The 15,337-nt window shown below is 39.2% G+C and overlaps 1 protein-coding gene across 1 annotated transcript; it reads right to left on the reverse strand.

The window, feature by feature from the left end:
* Positions 1-5,227: 5,227 nt before the first annotated feature.
* Positions 5,228-14,489, reverse strand: LOC131236523 (auxin efflux carrier component 6). The gene is made up of 7 exons (XM_058233759.1): positions 14,008-14,489; positions 12,850-13,475; positions 11,938-12,145; positions 11,717-11,802; positions 10,963-11,120; positions 10,759-10,835; positions 5,228-6,296 (listed from the first exon to the last, which is right to left on the reverse strand). Exons 1-7 carry the CDS (start codon positions 14,433-14,435, stop codon positions 6,230-6,232), a joined length of 1,650 nt encoding a protein of 549 aa, XP_058089742.1. The 5' UTR covers positions 14,436-14,489; the 3' UTR covers positions 5,228-6,229.
* Between the last annotated feature and the right edge of the window lie 848 nt (positions 14,490-15,337).

Raw genomic sequence — 15,337 nt, forward strand, 5'->3', positions numbered from 1 at the left:
ACCTTCTAGACTTTATCCCAATGAGAACAATGTTATCTTGTTAGTGATTCTTTACTCTAATGAGCATTCCAAACTCCTTTATAAGAAGACCATGATCTTAAACCCTATTTAGAGTTTAGACACAATTTCTCTTCGCAAACCTAAGTATCTATTAACCTTTAGAGTATTCATCAAGTAGAATCCCCTAAGCTCTACAACTTCTCATTAGTTGTAGGAGATTCTACCCAACCTCTAATCACCTTGGTTACCACATTGGATCATCACATACAAGGTGTTTGATCTTGGAGCTGAAGCATTGGTAAAGCATCGACATCGTAATTAGGTAACAAATGAGAGGTTATTGAAGTACGGGAGAACATCGATCAAGCAACCTGAAAAGATGCTACAAAATGGGCTCAATTCAACAAGTTGTCTTATGTAAGAGTCCATATACACTCCTTCCTTGTGTAAGATTGAGTGTAAGAGTTTGAATTGTCAAACACAATTAGTTTCTTGTATAGGACCTTAGCTCTTATGTAGAGCCCAAATCAAAGTCCTTCTTTAGGCCACTGGACACGGATGCGTACGTGTTAGTTTCCGTGGGATCCTCCGACAGGAGTAAATGTAGATTTTTGGATTAGGACCGTTGTTGTTGGTTAGCCTATAGTAAACTAATTAAAGTCTCTTGCAGGAGCCTCCGACACGAGTGTACATCAACAGGTTCTTATGTATGACCGAGATTCGTAGCGAACCTATAGAAAATCACGTAAAGTCTTTAGTGGGAGTCAATCCTTATGTAGGATTATAAAAGTTAAAGGTAATCTTGATTTAAAATCTTCAATAGTGAAATACGGTATACTCATGGGTTGAGTATGTCCACCGAGAGTGTAGTAGGGAAACCGAACCACCATACATACTTGTGTTTGGAATTACTATTTGAACACTTGTTTAATTATGCTTATGTGTGAATGTTTAATTATAAGTAGCATGATTAGATGAGTGCTAGGAGTTAATAATTAACATATCCCACACACACATGTACACTATCATATTTATAGACTAGTTGTTTATTGTCACATCTTTTGTAGTGTATGTGATTGGACCCTCTAATAGCTTGGAAGCATTAGAGTTAATTATCTTGCTTTGTTTAAATTGCATGTTAGATTAAGTAGGTAATTGGATTTAAAATATATAATTTTTAATTTGTCGTAATCACACCGCCCGCCTAGCCATCATTCCTTAGCTTCGCCAAGCTTCTGCACGCCGACCTCACGCAATTTCAAATGTCAGTGCCATTTCTCTGGCCTTTATTCCAATGTACCATGTTCGCACCAAGCATGTTGAGGGTTACTATCACTTCATCAAAAAAAAGAAAAAAGAAAAAAAGAAAATGTTACTCGTGGTGATATCCAGATACAGTTTGTTGGTATGATTGACCTAGTGGCTAACATCTTCACTAAATGGTTGAGCATTGCTCAGTTTCGTCTATTACAGAACAAGCTTCATGATGTCAAGTGATCGTTTAACCTGTAAGAACTTATTAACAGGAAACTCTCTATGTTACAACCACTCCCAAAATAATCTCAACAACCTCCTCCATTTTCTCCGAATGATTGAATTTTATTTTCAAATATTAGTTGTAACTATTTGAATCTATATCATCTTATACATCTATTTATAGCAAATGGCTCATGAGGTCCAAATATATAATCTCAATTCTATTCTTTTCAAAAACTAACTCATCACATTTTCAAGAGAACCACTAACAGCATTTTATTCTAGAGAGAACGAGTAAAAGATTCTCTTAATGGATGTCAACATTATGTAAGAGTACAAGCATAAAATAGAAGCAGAAACAAGTAAACACACTTAAAAATAGGCTTTAAAAAGCATTACAATGTCACTCTTTTGAGCTACTGTTGTTAAACCAGTTTCCAAAAGGGTTACAATAAATCCACCTCTATGATATAATAAGCCCCACCTTCTAAATTGGAGAAATATAAGCTTCGACCTGCAAAGTGGAAAATTTGCACCTTGAATAAACTTTTGCCTTGTATACTTTCTATTTCTTTATTTTAACAGTTTATCATTTAAAATTTTTGCAATTTTTTAAAACTATTTAAAATAATAATAATAATAATAGAAAAAAAAATTATTGAAAAATATGTGATTCAAAATGATCCAAAGATATATATATATATATATATATATATATATATATATATATATATATATATATATATATATATATATCAAAGGACATTTGTATCTCTTGTAGTGTATTTCCATGATTTTTTTTTCATAAAGGGCAACTCATTTTGAATTAAAAATAAAATAAAATCAAGAGTGCAGATCATCTATGTTGAAGGCACAAGAAATTCCCTTGCGATTGCTTCTCACTAATACATGCAATTGTCGATAACACGAGCACACAAAACATATCGATTTTCTTTCCCAAATAGATGCCTACTAACTAGGAGTGTCAATGCGTTGGGCTAGGGCCTGAAAACATAGAATTTTGAATATGCTAACGACAGCCCGGTCCAAAACTTCAGCCCTACCACCAACAAAACTTTTAACATTTTAAACCTCCTAGCCCCGTCATGATTTATATGTTATATCCACACAGTCTATCAATTTTTACATATCATTTTAGAGTATGAACCCAAAAGTGAGTTATATTTAAAGCTTAATTCGACCACACTACAAAAATGAGTGGGGATTGAGCGAACTACCATTGAAACCTTCTTGGAGCCAACAATGAGGTTTATTTGCTATGTACCCTGTTCATAAGGTCATGTAGGCCTAGATAAAGGGAAAACACAAATATCAGCTTGATTATAGCATTTTATTACCCTAATAAGTTATAAACGTTAGTTTGTAATTCCTAGTATTTCTTGTGGTGTGACTTGAGCTATGGATCTACCTTTTTTTGAGTGCTCATCCTAAAATGATTTGAAGAAATTGATGGATGATTTGGACTTAAGAAATACATTATGGTGGGCCCATGTAAAATTCACAAGTTAAGAAATTCCATTGCTTGTAGTGAAGTGCAGCATGTTTTAGTGAGAGAAGAAATCCAAAAGTATTGGCATGTGAAGCTTCCATGGGCCCCATCATGATGTATGTATTAGATTTATACCATCCATCCATGTTTCCATATCATTTTAAGGCATCATACCAAAAATGAGGGAAATCCCAATCTCAAGTGGACTATATTATAAGAAACATTGGGAAATAGATGCCTTTCATTGAAGGCATGGAAGGCTCTGATCAAGCTGATATTTATATTTTGCGCTCCATCAGTCCATCCAAGTCTATGTGACCTTATGAAAAGTTTAGATGCAATTAAACTTTACAGTGGATTCTAAGAAGGTTTCAATAGTAGTCATTCTAACCCTCCTACTTTCTGTGGTGTGGTGTTTTGGATGTATATGAGTGTTTTAGAATGATCTAGAAAAATTGATGGATGGTGTGGATATAACACATTAATCATGGTAAGGTTAGAGAAGTTCCACACTAAAAATTATGTGTAATCTATTTGGGAGAGAATTAGTACGTTTTGTGAGTTAGAGTCATAACGAATGACATGAATCCATGAGAAGCTACGACACTCAATTTTTTTGTGCCTTTAACATTGGCCATTGTGACTCAAAAAATAATTCATTCATAATCAAGAGTCGCTGTGATTCGCCGTTAAATGGTCATCAAAGGCACAATTTTTTAAATTTTTTATTTAAAAAGTAACAAATTTTTTTCTTATTTAAGAAAACCCAACACATGGCACGTGTGCGAAATTCAAGACATCATCAAATGAGACCTATTGTAAACATGCCACGGCCAAAATTTGAGAAGGTCCACTGATTAGGGGAGCACACATGTATTAAAGATTATCAACGATGTATACTTAGTGTACATGTGTCCCGCCTGATGAGTGGACCACATTAACTTTTGGGCCAGGCCATGTCGATGCGCCACTGTCCAGATCCTGCGGCCTGCAGCCTTTCAAACCTCGGGACTGAGAATAGCCTCAGCTTTTCTCTACTTTCAAAACATCAAGGAAAAAACGTTGCTGATACATGGCGAGCAATTATAAGAACCTTGACCGGACGATAGGCATAATGACCTCAATTTGTACTGGTGGGGCCTGATCTAGATTGATCCAGATCGTTGACTTGATGGAGCATCATGGATGTCCCATTCACCTAGATTTTAGATCTTCTAATGCGGTTTTTTTTCCCCTTTTAATGTCAATGTAATCTAACATTATAATATTTTCTGATCACCTACTGACCATCTTTCCTGCCAACACGTCACTTGTGAAGGACATGATCAGTACCATTAAACCAGTAGGCCCCACCAAGAAGGTCAAGATGTAGAAAAATCAGGCCAGTCTGCTCATCAGGTGGGCCATACTGTTGGATCAGTGAAACCCAATGGCTTGATTCAATATACAGGCTTGGCCCACTTAATGAGAGGTTCAGCCAGAATTTCAAGGAAGCTGACCTTCATGATGGAACCTACCGTTATAATGGTACAGATCTTGGTAATAAGCAGCGTGTTGGCGGGAAAGATGTAAGCGCACCACAAGTTGCATAGCTTCCTGTACGTGATCTGTTCTCGTATTTTTCAAGAGGAGAACTGAAATTTTCGAAAGCCATATAAAATGGGCAGTACCGTACCACTGGTTGTAGGTTATCACATCCCTTTCAAATGATGAATTTTCACATGTGCGTTATTTTCAATAGAAAATGTCACCCAAAGCTGTCTGCTCGCCCCAGACCCACCAATACAAACAGCAGTCTGTGCTAACGTACAAGCGTGCTTCAAGTGGGCCTCACCCCTCTTACGTGGCATGTTGAATGCTGCCAGTTCTTTACATTGTTGTCTTTGTATGGCCCACAAGCAAACTGATGTAAGGCCATCATTTGGGCCATGTCAATCTTCACCGTTGATCTCAGTGTAAATCGTGATCAAATTATTAAGGTTAGCGAGGATTTTTATTGATTCGCGTAAGAATCATATTATTTAAAATTGATCACCACATCAATATCCAATTAGATTTTTATTTGGACAATCTTCACAATGGGACCCACATTGTGTGGACAAACGTATGAATCGTGTAAAAGTGCAAGTGGGGCCAGCGAAGTAACCTCCTATAAAGCTGGTAGGTATTTATATAGCTTCATGTAAAAGTCAAGCTACATGTGCTCTTCCAATGCCCAAAGTAAAAGGCAAAAGGCGAGGATAATCAAAGGCGCTTCTCTTTCTTGAAATAAGACACCCATACAAAGAAAAACCCTAACTTTTCATATTAAAAATACCTTAAAAGCAAGAAACAAGAACAAGTGTATGATCCTTTGTTCAAGATCAGAATACAAAGCAAAGCTGATTTGAAATAATTCTACTTTTCCATGGAGTCAAACACATCGGCAATCAAAAGAGCTTTATCTTTTTCCCACTATTCCAAGCAAGAAATAGTCTTCTACCCTAATCATAAGACATCATATTTCATTTTCCTTTCGGTTACCACTATCCTATGTCCTAAAGTAGTCACCCTAAGATAGGAATTCTAATTCTAGACTAGTGCCCCATCTTCAAGCGCCAAGTAGAAACTCATCACACATGCCAGCATGGCAGGATCCTGGACGTTCATTGAGTGGACCACTCATCATGTAAGCGACGCATGCATGCAAATGATCGAATGCAGATTGTCCACTACATTTTTTAAACCACCAATTGTTTTTATTGTTCATGTGTGGCCCACCTGATAAATACACAAGGGACCACCTTATGAACATCCTATATTCCTACGTACATGCACGGAATTGCGATGTGTCACGGGTTGGTTTGAAGATGGGGGCCACGAGAATCAGCATTTCTCTACTGTCGAGAGTCCATGCATGCGTGTGTCAGATTCTGGCCAGCCCAAAATTATCCGGCCACTACCCTATTGAGTTTGATGCCACCTATGTCAGTGTGCCATCCACCCCATGATTTTCGGGTGTCGACCAATCAGAGCATGAGTCCTACATGTAGCATGCGCTGTGGTGGTGTCCTAATCGGAAAATCCAAAAAAATGACATGGATGCTGATGGTGATATCTGTATTTGGACACTTGGATTGTCGGCTATATGGGGCATGATGAGGTGGGACCATGGCATTAGGTGTGTATCTGGCCGGTGCTAGAAGGGAGACCAAAACACCTCGGATGCTCCCGCATGCTTTATTCAATAATAATGCCTTCTTATCATAGGCCCAGGAATATGTAGTAGAGGAGAGTTACGGGCAAAGAAACTAGCATTCCGAAGATGACACTGCAAAACCACAAAGTCAGGAAAGATGAGCGGAAGATTGATATAACAGAAAGAAGATGGGAAAAAATAAAGTGGGACAGGAAAAGACTACTCTAGCTTTAATGTTTGTGATATACGGACTGGAATCCTCTGCAACACAGCCAAGTCTCTGGGGGCCCACCATGTTTTATATGTAAAATCCGGAAGCGGATTGGCTGGTGTACCAAAGGTGTGGGTACGTGTCGTGAGAAGACGAGCGCTGACGCTTCTTGAGCTATGAGTTGTACGAACGGTTCAAACCAGGTCAAAGTTACATGGACCCCAAAATAAAGTATTTATTATATCCACACCGTTCATCCATTTTTCGAGATCAATTTAAAGCATGATAAAGCTCAAATGGACCACACCATAAATATCAGTGGGGAGAATTATTCTCATAGTTAAAACATTCCTAGGGCGCACATAACGTTTATTTTCCATCCAATCTGTCCATAATGTCTCAAAGACTTGGATCTTGACTTGGATGAAGAGAAAACCAAATATCATATTGATGCAAAACTTCGTGACCCCAAAAGGGTTTCAATGGTATACGTTCAATCCCCTACTTCTTTTGTAAGTGTCAGTATTTTTTCGGTCCAAGCCTTACGACGAGCATTCAAAACTACTGTACAGTTTGTATAGAACACATACCTCGTGATGGGACGCAAGGAACTTTTTTATTTTTTATTTTATTTATATTTATTTATTTTTTATTTTATTATTATTATTATTATTATTATTATTGGTAAACCGCAGTGTCAGGTCACACTTCACTGTTAGCCTAACGTCAATACATCAGCCAAACAGTTGGTGTGAGTGCACCAGCCCATCCGCTTCAGTAAAATCTACTGCTCCTGTCAGGTTGTATCCTCGATACCACAGAACAATGGAAATCGGATGCCAACAAAAGTTTGCAGATTGGACCACCATGGATGACTTTATCAAACCCGTTAATCGGGTGTAACACATTATAAGGAAGAGAACATATAAAAATCAGCTTAATACTAAACTCGGGCGGGCCACGCTGTGTGAACTTATCAGTTTTGAAAACAATTTTACATTTTCCCATTGGTGTGACCCACATGAGTTTTTAATTCGGATTATATTATGTATGTACGGTACCAGTAATGGTTATCACCTGATGCACGGAGTGAATTTTACATATACAAACGGGGTCACGGAGTGAATTTTACATATACAAACGGGGTAACTCAATAGAGGTAGGTGTTTTAAATGCAGGGTAAAACAGGTCCTGTCCTTGATTCCGGTCGTGATGTACATGTCCTCAATGTACAAATAATAAATCTTGGTGTCTGTTAGTTTCCTACCATACCAATTCAGTAGAGACATGTACTGCTCTAAATAATAAATGTGTCTGTGGCTTTGTGGTACTGCTTTACTCACTTTATGCAAGTATCGATCATGGTCGAATGATCCCAACCGTTGATATGATGTGCCTCATCGTGCATAGATATAGCATCAGAAAGATCGCTGATTGCAAGATCCTATCGGTTAGGATTTATCATTTTCCTTAGTTTGATCCTAGACGTGTGATTCTTTCACTTAGGAGGGTGTTTGGTGCAACGAAGGTTCACAGAGGCCAAAATGAACTGTTTGGATCACTGAAATAATGTGAAAACAAGCTATATGCTGCGTTGTATATTCTCATATCTTCTGAAAAGTGGTAAAAGCTTGTATTAACAAAGGCAAAGACCTGACATTCCTAATGAATAAGAGACAACATGAATAACACATATAAATGCTTCCTAAAATAGCAGGCAAGGACTAGTAACTAAGTTATTAATGTAATTCTAAAAGAATTCTAATAAGGTTCTATTATTGCAGAGAAAAGGGAAAATGGTGTTTCTATTTAGACAGGTGAAATTAAAAAATAAAAAAATAAAAATAACAGTAGAAATGAAAATAATTTTTATAAATATAACTTTTTTAAGCCGATGGTGACAGTAAATAACTTGTGAAAGACTGTTTTTGTCATGGTGTTGGTAGAAGCATAAAAGAGCAATTTCCTTTTCCCCGTATAAATGCAAGAAACTTGTTGCTCGTTTCGTTTTTTATGCACAAGATAGTATTTACTTTTTGACCAATGATAATATCACTTTTCCATAAAAATTATATTTTCTCAAAGACACCTTTTAGTATTCTTTATTATAATTTTTTTTAATTCAAGATTTTTCTTAGGTACAACAGTTTTCTTTCCAAAGTTACTTTTTGCATTCTACTAATTTATATAAGGTCACAAGGGCAGGTTTAATTAGAGATAAATGGTGGTAATGTGTGGTAAACATATAATGATGACTTTTACCATATGTTGGAAAGGGACTAATTTTATCTAGAAAACGGTGCAAATGCCAACCTTTTTTAAAGCAAAACTTTGTGGGCCCCACCATAGTGTATGTGTTATATCCACATCATTCATTTAGCTTTGTAAATTGTTTTAGGGCATGAGCCCTAAAATGAAACGGATCTAAAGATCAAGTGGACCACATTATAAAAAATAATGAGTTTAATAATGGACATAACTATTCCTATTATGGGCCACTTGAGCTTTGGATCTAATTTCTTTTGGGCCTCTTTTGCCCTAAAATGATTTGGCAAAATGAATGGGCGGTGTGGATGAAACACAGGTCATGATAGGGCCCACAAAGTTTTGGCACATTACATGGTATCCAATTCTAGACTTGTTCAGATGCGGTAGGTTGAAATACAAAGGTTGGGTGATTATTATTTATTTACAGCTGACTACCTGTAATTACTTCCATTCGAACAGGCGGATAATAACAAATAATGCTTCCTGTAGTTTCCACCCTCACACAAAAGAAGCTAATTCCTCTTCAATCAGTTTGGTGTGGGGTCTACCGTGGTGTGTGTATGGCATTTAACCCGCTTAGTATGATTGCCTCACCATGATGATAGAATGCCTGATAAGCTAGTATGTCCTCATCAGGGGGGTCACATGGTAAAAAAGAAGACAGTAAATAGCATATGAATTAGTTTGGGTATAGTTTCACCAATAATTGTTGTGACATAAGCTTAATGTACTACAGCGGCAGAGAATCTAAGCAACAAAGAAAATCTGATTATGACCAAATTACCCATGTATGAATGGAAATGTTCCCCTAATAATGTGATTAAAAATAAAGGAGAGAAAATTAATTTTATAAAATTGTGGAACATTGTGGATGGGGCATGCCACACTTATCCAGCAATCCCAACCATCCAATAAATGGCCATCAAATGGATGGGTAAAATTAAAACAGTGATCCAAATCTAGGTGAACTAGGAATTTCGCCCACTTTTCCCATCGTCGTACGTTAATGATATTTTTAGGAAAATACGAGGGCACCGGGTTCACTCTTAGCAAGTTGGGGAGAAATGACTCAACGTGCATGAAATCCATGTTGCCCATCACCCGTTTTTGGCCTTGATCCCAAAATTCTGGATGATTCAACACTCAAGCGGGACACCCTAAAGAAATTATACTAAAACCATATAAATTCACCAAATTGGCCCACCAGAGTTTCGGAATACTGAGATTTTTGGTTAATTCCTAATGAAGCACATTAGCTGAATCGATATGAATGGGATGGAAGATAAACACCAAGGTGGGCCCTACACAAAACTAAGGGCTGGTGCTCCATTCAACTAAATCATGTGGTGTTTTGTACCTAAGTTTTAGATGATCATGATTTATAGGATAAACAGTTTAAAATGGGGCATGTTACCTGATGTATTGGATGGATCTTTGGCTCTAGGTTTGCAAAAGTAAACGTCGTAGGTAGCAGTGCCAGTTACCCTGGCTGTGGATTGTCTACAACCCGCACTACAATTAGTGCACCATGATGTTTGTAAGAAATCCATCCATTCCACCTATTTTTCGGCTCATGTTAGGATGCCAGCTTAAAATTAAAGGTAAAATCAAAACTCAAGTCAGCCACACTACATGAAACAGGGGAGGATTGGACGCCTACAGTTGAAACATTCGTGGGCCTACAAAAGTTTGGGATCAGGCTAACATTTCAGTTCATCATAGTGGGAACGGCCTTATGAGCAGTTTAGATGGCATAAAACATGACAATGGCCCCGGGAAGGTTTAGACGGTCGCATTTCCCTCCCACTTTTTCCTATGTGTGGCCCACTTGCATTTTGGATCTACCTCACTTTTAGGATAATATCCTAACATGAACTGAAACAATGGATATGGATGGGGTGGATTCTTCACAAACCTCATGGTGGGCCCCACCTAGCTTTGGACTGCGCGAACTTACTGCGGTCGGGTTGGCAGTCAATCCGCCCGAGTTACCCTATGAACGGCTCGTATTTTTACCCTCCTATAAAGGTAAAAACATTTCACTTCTGACCCTACATGAACAAAAACTGAAACAATATTCAATAAGAATCGTAATGAGTTATGTGCCAAACGTACCCTGTACTAAGTATGTCAGGGTGCAAGCCATATTCTCTGGCAAAGACAAACGGTACAATCCCCTGAGGTAGAGCTGCCTGAAAAAAGAAAATAATAATAATAATAACCAACAGCATCAATTGCAATTAAAAAAATGCTAATATGGAGTTGTACACGCATCTATGCATCTACATGCCCATGTGTGTATGCATGACATATACGTACTTGAACTATGGCAGCATGCAACCGAACCCCTCTTAATCCGACCGCAACCGACGCCGCGGACATTATTGTGGGCCCACTAAAGAAACGGATCGCCATCGCTATGGTTGCCATTTTTGAGCCACAGGCAATGATCCTAGGCTGCAGGGCCATGAATAAACCTGCAATTGAGATTAAACCGTCAATCACGATTCGAAGATCTTCCAACATTCAGTCTCCTGTTTGGTATGTGTTTCGAGATGAATGGATATGTTAGGAGACGGCAGGGGCCCATGGGTACGACATGAACAAGTTTCCTGTCGTTTGGCAGCAAGCTTCCACAGAACTGCGACGCATTGTACATCTAAACTTGCCGCTGGAGAATAAACGTTCCAGATCAAAGTCTTCCATCAGGCTGGCCACACTAATCCTACGGCCCACCATAATATTTATTAGCCATCCAACCTTTTGATAAGGTCACAATGGCCAGGATGAACGGAAACATAAATATCAGCTTGATCCAAAACTTTTATGGGCCCAATAAGTTTTTTAATGGTCGGCATTCAATCACCAATTTTTTTTGTTGGTGTGATCCATGTGAGATTTGGATCTGCTTCATTTTTTGGTACATACCCTAAAATGGGTTGGCAAGACATGGACGAAATGGATATAAAATAAATACATCACAGTGGGCCTCATAGTCACTACCAATAGTTAGAAAAAAGGGTGCATCTACTTTAAAAAGGTGGGTGTAGATATCAACACGAACCATACATACCCAAGCTGAACATGGCCATTCCAAGTCCAGCATCTGAAATTATCTTTATAGAATATTTCACCAAGCTGGGCATGCCAATACCCCACCTGCAAAATCCATATATTATAAATAATTATAATTAAGTAGAAATCATCTTTCAAAAAATTAATTAATAATAATTAAGTAGAAATGATCAGTAGCTTAAAAGGGAGCTAACATACACAGAAATTGAGTGTATTTACCTGAATGAAATCAAAGACCAGATGAGGCCCAAAACACTAGAGTAAGTGTTGGGATTGCGGGATAGCTTTCTTCCAACCATAGTCAGTATCAGCCTCAGCATGACAAGAGTACGTGGCATTTTTTGATTTGTTGTTACTGGGTTTTGCTTCGATTCATCTTCTTCTGTAAGTGGGAATTTTGAGCTGCACCTAAAGCTGATTTCTTTATCTGTGTAAGAAAAATAAACTAATTTTAGGTCTAGATTAATTGCCTAGGTGATAGATTAATTGACCGTCCATTTTCTATAAGACAAAATCCTTCCATTCCAACGGTCAAGATCATCCAATCAGTGCTACTTTCAGGATATAGCTGATCCAAGGTAGAGCCTACCTGATGTTCCGTTCGGATCTCACACACATTTGCCACAAGCAATGTGATTTATCCTTCATCTGGGACTGTTCATCTAGTGGGCCTCATCATGCATAGCCTATATGTCTAAAATCACAATAACATCCATCACTTTTCTTCTTTTTCTGCGGTTAATTTTGACTCATTAACTTGATCATTTGCTTTAGAGACCACTTTTCAGATTTCAAACATTATTATCCACATGGAAAGCTCAGATCTCGCACAAGTGCTCCGCTTAGCACGTGTGCATGCTTAGGGATGGGTAGGGCTCTACGCGCGTGTGGAAATAGGAAACATCTCAGTCATAGTGTCAGAGCGGTTGTGAATCTATTAAATGGCGACCAGACAGAGAGCAAACCAACCTGCAAAGCTGAGAGGGATTGATTTGTCAATTCCACAAAATCCAAGTTCGAGGGTATTTCTGTTGTGGGGCCCACCAGCAAGTGCGTACATAAAACGACAAAACGAAATCCAAGAAAAGGAAAAAACGAGATGGGTAAGGTCAGAGCTGACCATTGACGTACCTCCAACATCCTTCCCGCCCTGTCTCTCTCCAACATCCTGACACTTGGGCGATTCCCAAACCATCTTCACACCGGAGAATGCCGGAGAATGCTGCCGGAATATCCTACCTGCAGCCGGTGATCTGACCCAGATCGGCGTATTCGTCGTCGTCGCTGTCGTCGTGTCCAATTCGTTGAAATTCGACGCCCGGGGCGTGGGCTGGAGGGAGTACGCGTCCGACGACGCGTAGCCTGACAGCCGGGGGCTTGCTGACCTGTACCCAAACGCCACGTCGGCATTCGTGAATGCCATGTCAGCTATGCCGTTGGGAAAGTCCGGTTGCTGAGCTGGGGACTTGACCGAGTAGATCTCAGCGCCGGATAGATTGGATGCGCGGGGTGTGATGGCGATGGATGATGAAAGGGCCGAGTCAGGAGCCGATGATGTGGAACGTCGGATCCGGACGCGGATGCGTCCTGTGCCATCGACTTCGGATTCGGTGCGAAGTGGGTCCCGGCCATCTAGCGAAATTACGTCACCATCGATTTCGAATTTGGAAATGGAGGCAGCTGCGGTGCCTGGGAACTGTTCTCGGATTAGAAGGTTGGCAGCTCTGTATTCAAAGAGGAAGAGGAGAAGAGTATACCTGTGGAAAGGAAATTTATCAAAATCCTAGAAAAATGGGAAGTACACATGTAGAAAATGCTTCTCTCTCTCTCTCTCTCTCTCTCTCTCTCTCTCTCTCTCTCTCTCTCTCTCTCTCTGCTAACGTATGGTTTTAGTTAGGATGTAGTAAGACTAGCTTAAAACATGCTTTGCAATAAAGTAAATGAAAAAATATCTAATCATGTAATCCTTAGCTAAAAATGCCTAGGAATAAATGAAATGTATCTAAAACTAGCTAGCCTCTGTTTTTTAATGAAAATAGAAAACCCCATAAAAAAGCCTTCATTAGTTAATTGATACTGATAAAACACCAACAGTCATATCAATGTTATCTTTGATAAAATGCCCCCTTACCTTAGAAAAAAGTTCAAGGAGAGAGAGAGAGAGAGAGAGAGAGAGAGAGAGAGAGAGAGAGAGAAGGAACACAAAATGAAGGCCGTGCACAAATAGGGTCTAGAATCACAGTGTTTTTTTTTTGTTTTTTTTTTATAACTAAAATGCACTATATTTACCAGATAATGCACTGAAGAACAACAAGTTGCACCATCAGACTCTCCGTAAAATCGCCGTACATGGCCTTTAGCAAAGGGATACCCATGACTAGCGTGTTTGGAAGCGTTGCGACTGAGAAAATAGTGATTAGCCAATCTAATCCCCCATTAGAAAACGTGGCCCATAAGGAAAGGAGTAGTAGCACCAGCAGCTTAGAGACTGTGTCTGCTAATATGAACTTAGCATCCATTTTGTATGGGTTGTTTTGAGAGATGAAGTGAAAGGAGAGAACCGGTACAGCGAAGACGGCTACAAACCGATTGATGCCAGAGCATTGCTCCGGAGAGAAGATCTTCCACCATTTTACCGATCCGTAGGCGATGAACATGGCGAAGTAGAGAGGGACCATGGCACACATGACCTTGTAGAAATCATCTAGACTTATCATTTTTCTATCCTTCTTGAGGACTTCTTTTGCAAGTGTATTGTAGTTGTTTGGAGAGAGAGGGATAGCTGGGGCTAGCTTCGAGAGCCTTTGCTTATATAGAATTTTCGTAGCCAATGTACTTACAAAAATACCCTTCATGTTATAGTCAATTACCCGAGTAAGTCCAATGATTTGCTGGAGCCTCTGTTCTGTTCGTGACTTTAAAAGGGAAGCGGATTGGCTGGTGTACCCCACACCACCGACCTGGCTGGTGTGTTGACGTCATAAAGTTCTGCGGATCACATCATTAAGTATGAGTTATATCCAAACCGTCCGTTCACTCGGTGAATTAGTCCTGAAACTTGAGCCAAAAACTAAGATTGATCCAAAAAATCAAGTGGACCACATTGTAAAAAATAATGGGGGATTGAACGTCTACCATTGAAACCCTTTTGGGGATAAAAAAAAAATTTGGATCAATATGATATTTGTTTTTTCTCTTCATCAAGGATTGTGTGATCTTATGAACATATTGGACGTAACTAAACGTTAAGGTGGGCCCTACGAATGCTTTAACGCTAAGAGTAGTTGTCCCCACTTAGTAATGTGGTGTGGTCCAATTGAGATTTATATATGAATCACTTTTTTGGAAGAAGATGTAAAATGATCTCGCCAAATGGATTAACGGTGTGGATATGATAAATACATCAATGTGGGGCCATGTAACTTTGATCCCCCTTGAACCGTTCATGCAAGTCGGAGCTCGTGTAGCGTCAGCGCTCGTCTTCGCACGACAAGTACCCACACTAGCCAGGTTGGTGGTGTGCAGGGACGCGGATTGCGTCCTACCCCTCCGGGCAGGGCTCTGTGGGCCCCACCGTGTTGTGAGTGTTTTATCCACGACGTTCATCGCTTTTATCATT

Source organism: Magnolia sinica, chromosome 2 (assembly GCF_029962835.1).
Source record: "Magnolia sinica isolate HGM2019 chromosome 2, MsV1, whole genome shotgun sequence".
NCBI classification, from domain to species: Eukaryota; Viridiplantae; Streptophyta; class Magnoliopsida; order Magnoliales; family Magnoliaceae; genus Magnolia; species Magnolia sinica.

Coding starts and splice junctions, on each gene's coding strand:
- LOC131236523 (XM_058233759.1), bottom strand. CDS start 14,435: ATGATAAGTCTAGATGATTTCTACAAGGTCATGTGTGCCATGGTCCCT. Junction 13,476..14,007: donor GTTCTTCAGTGCATTATCTG/GTAAATATAGTG, acceptor TCCTTTCCACAG/GTATACTCTTCTCCTCTTCC. Junction 12,146..12,849: donor GGGCGGGAAGGATGTTGGAG/GTACGTCAATGG, acceptor TTTCTTACACAG/ATAAAGAAATCAGCTTTAGG.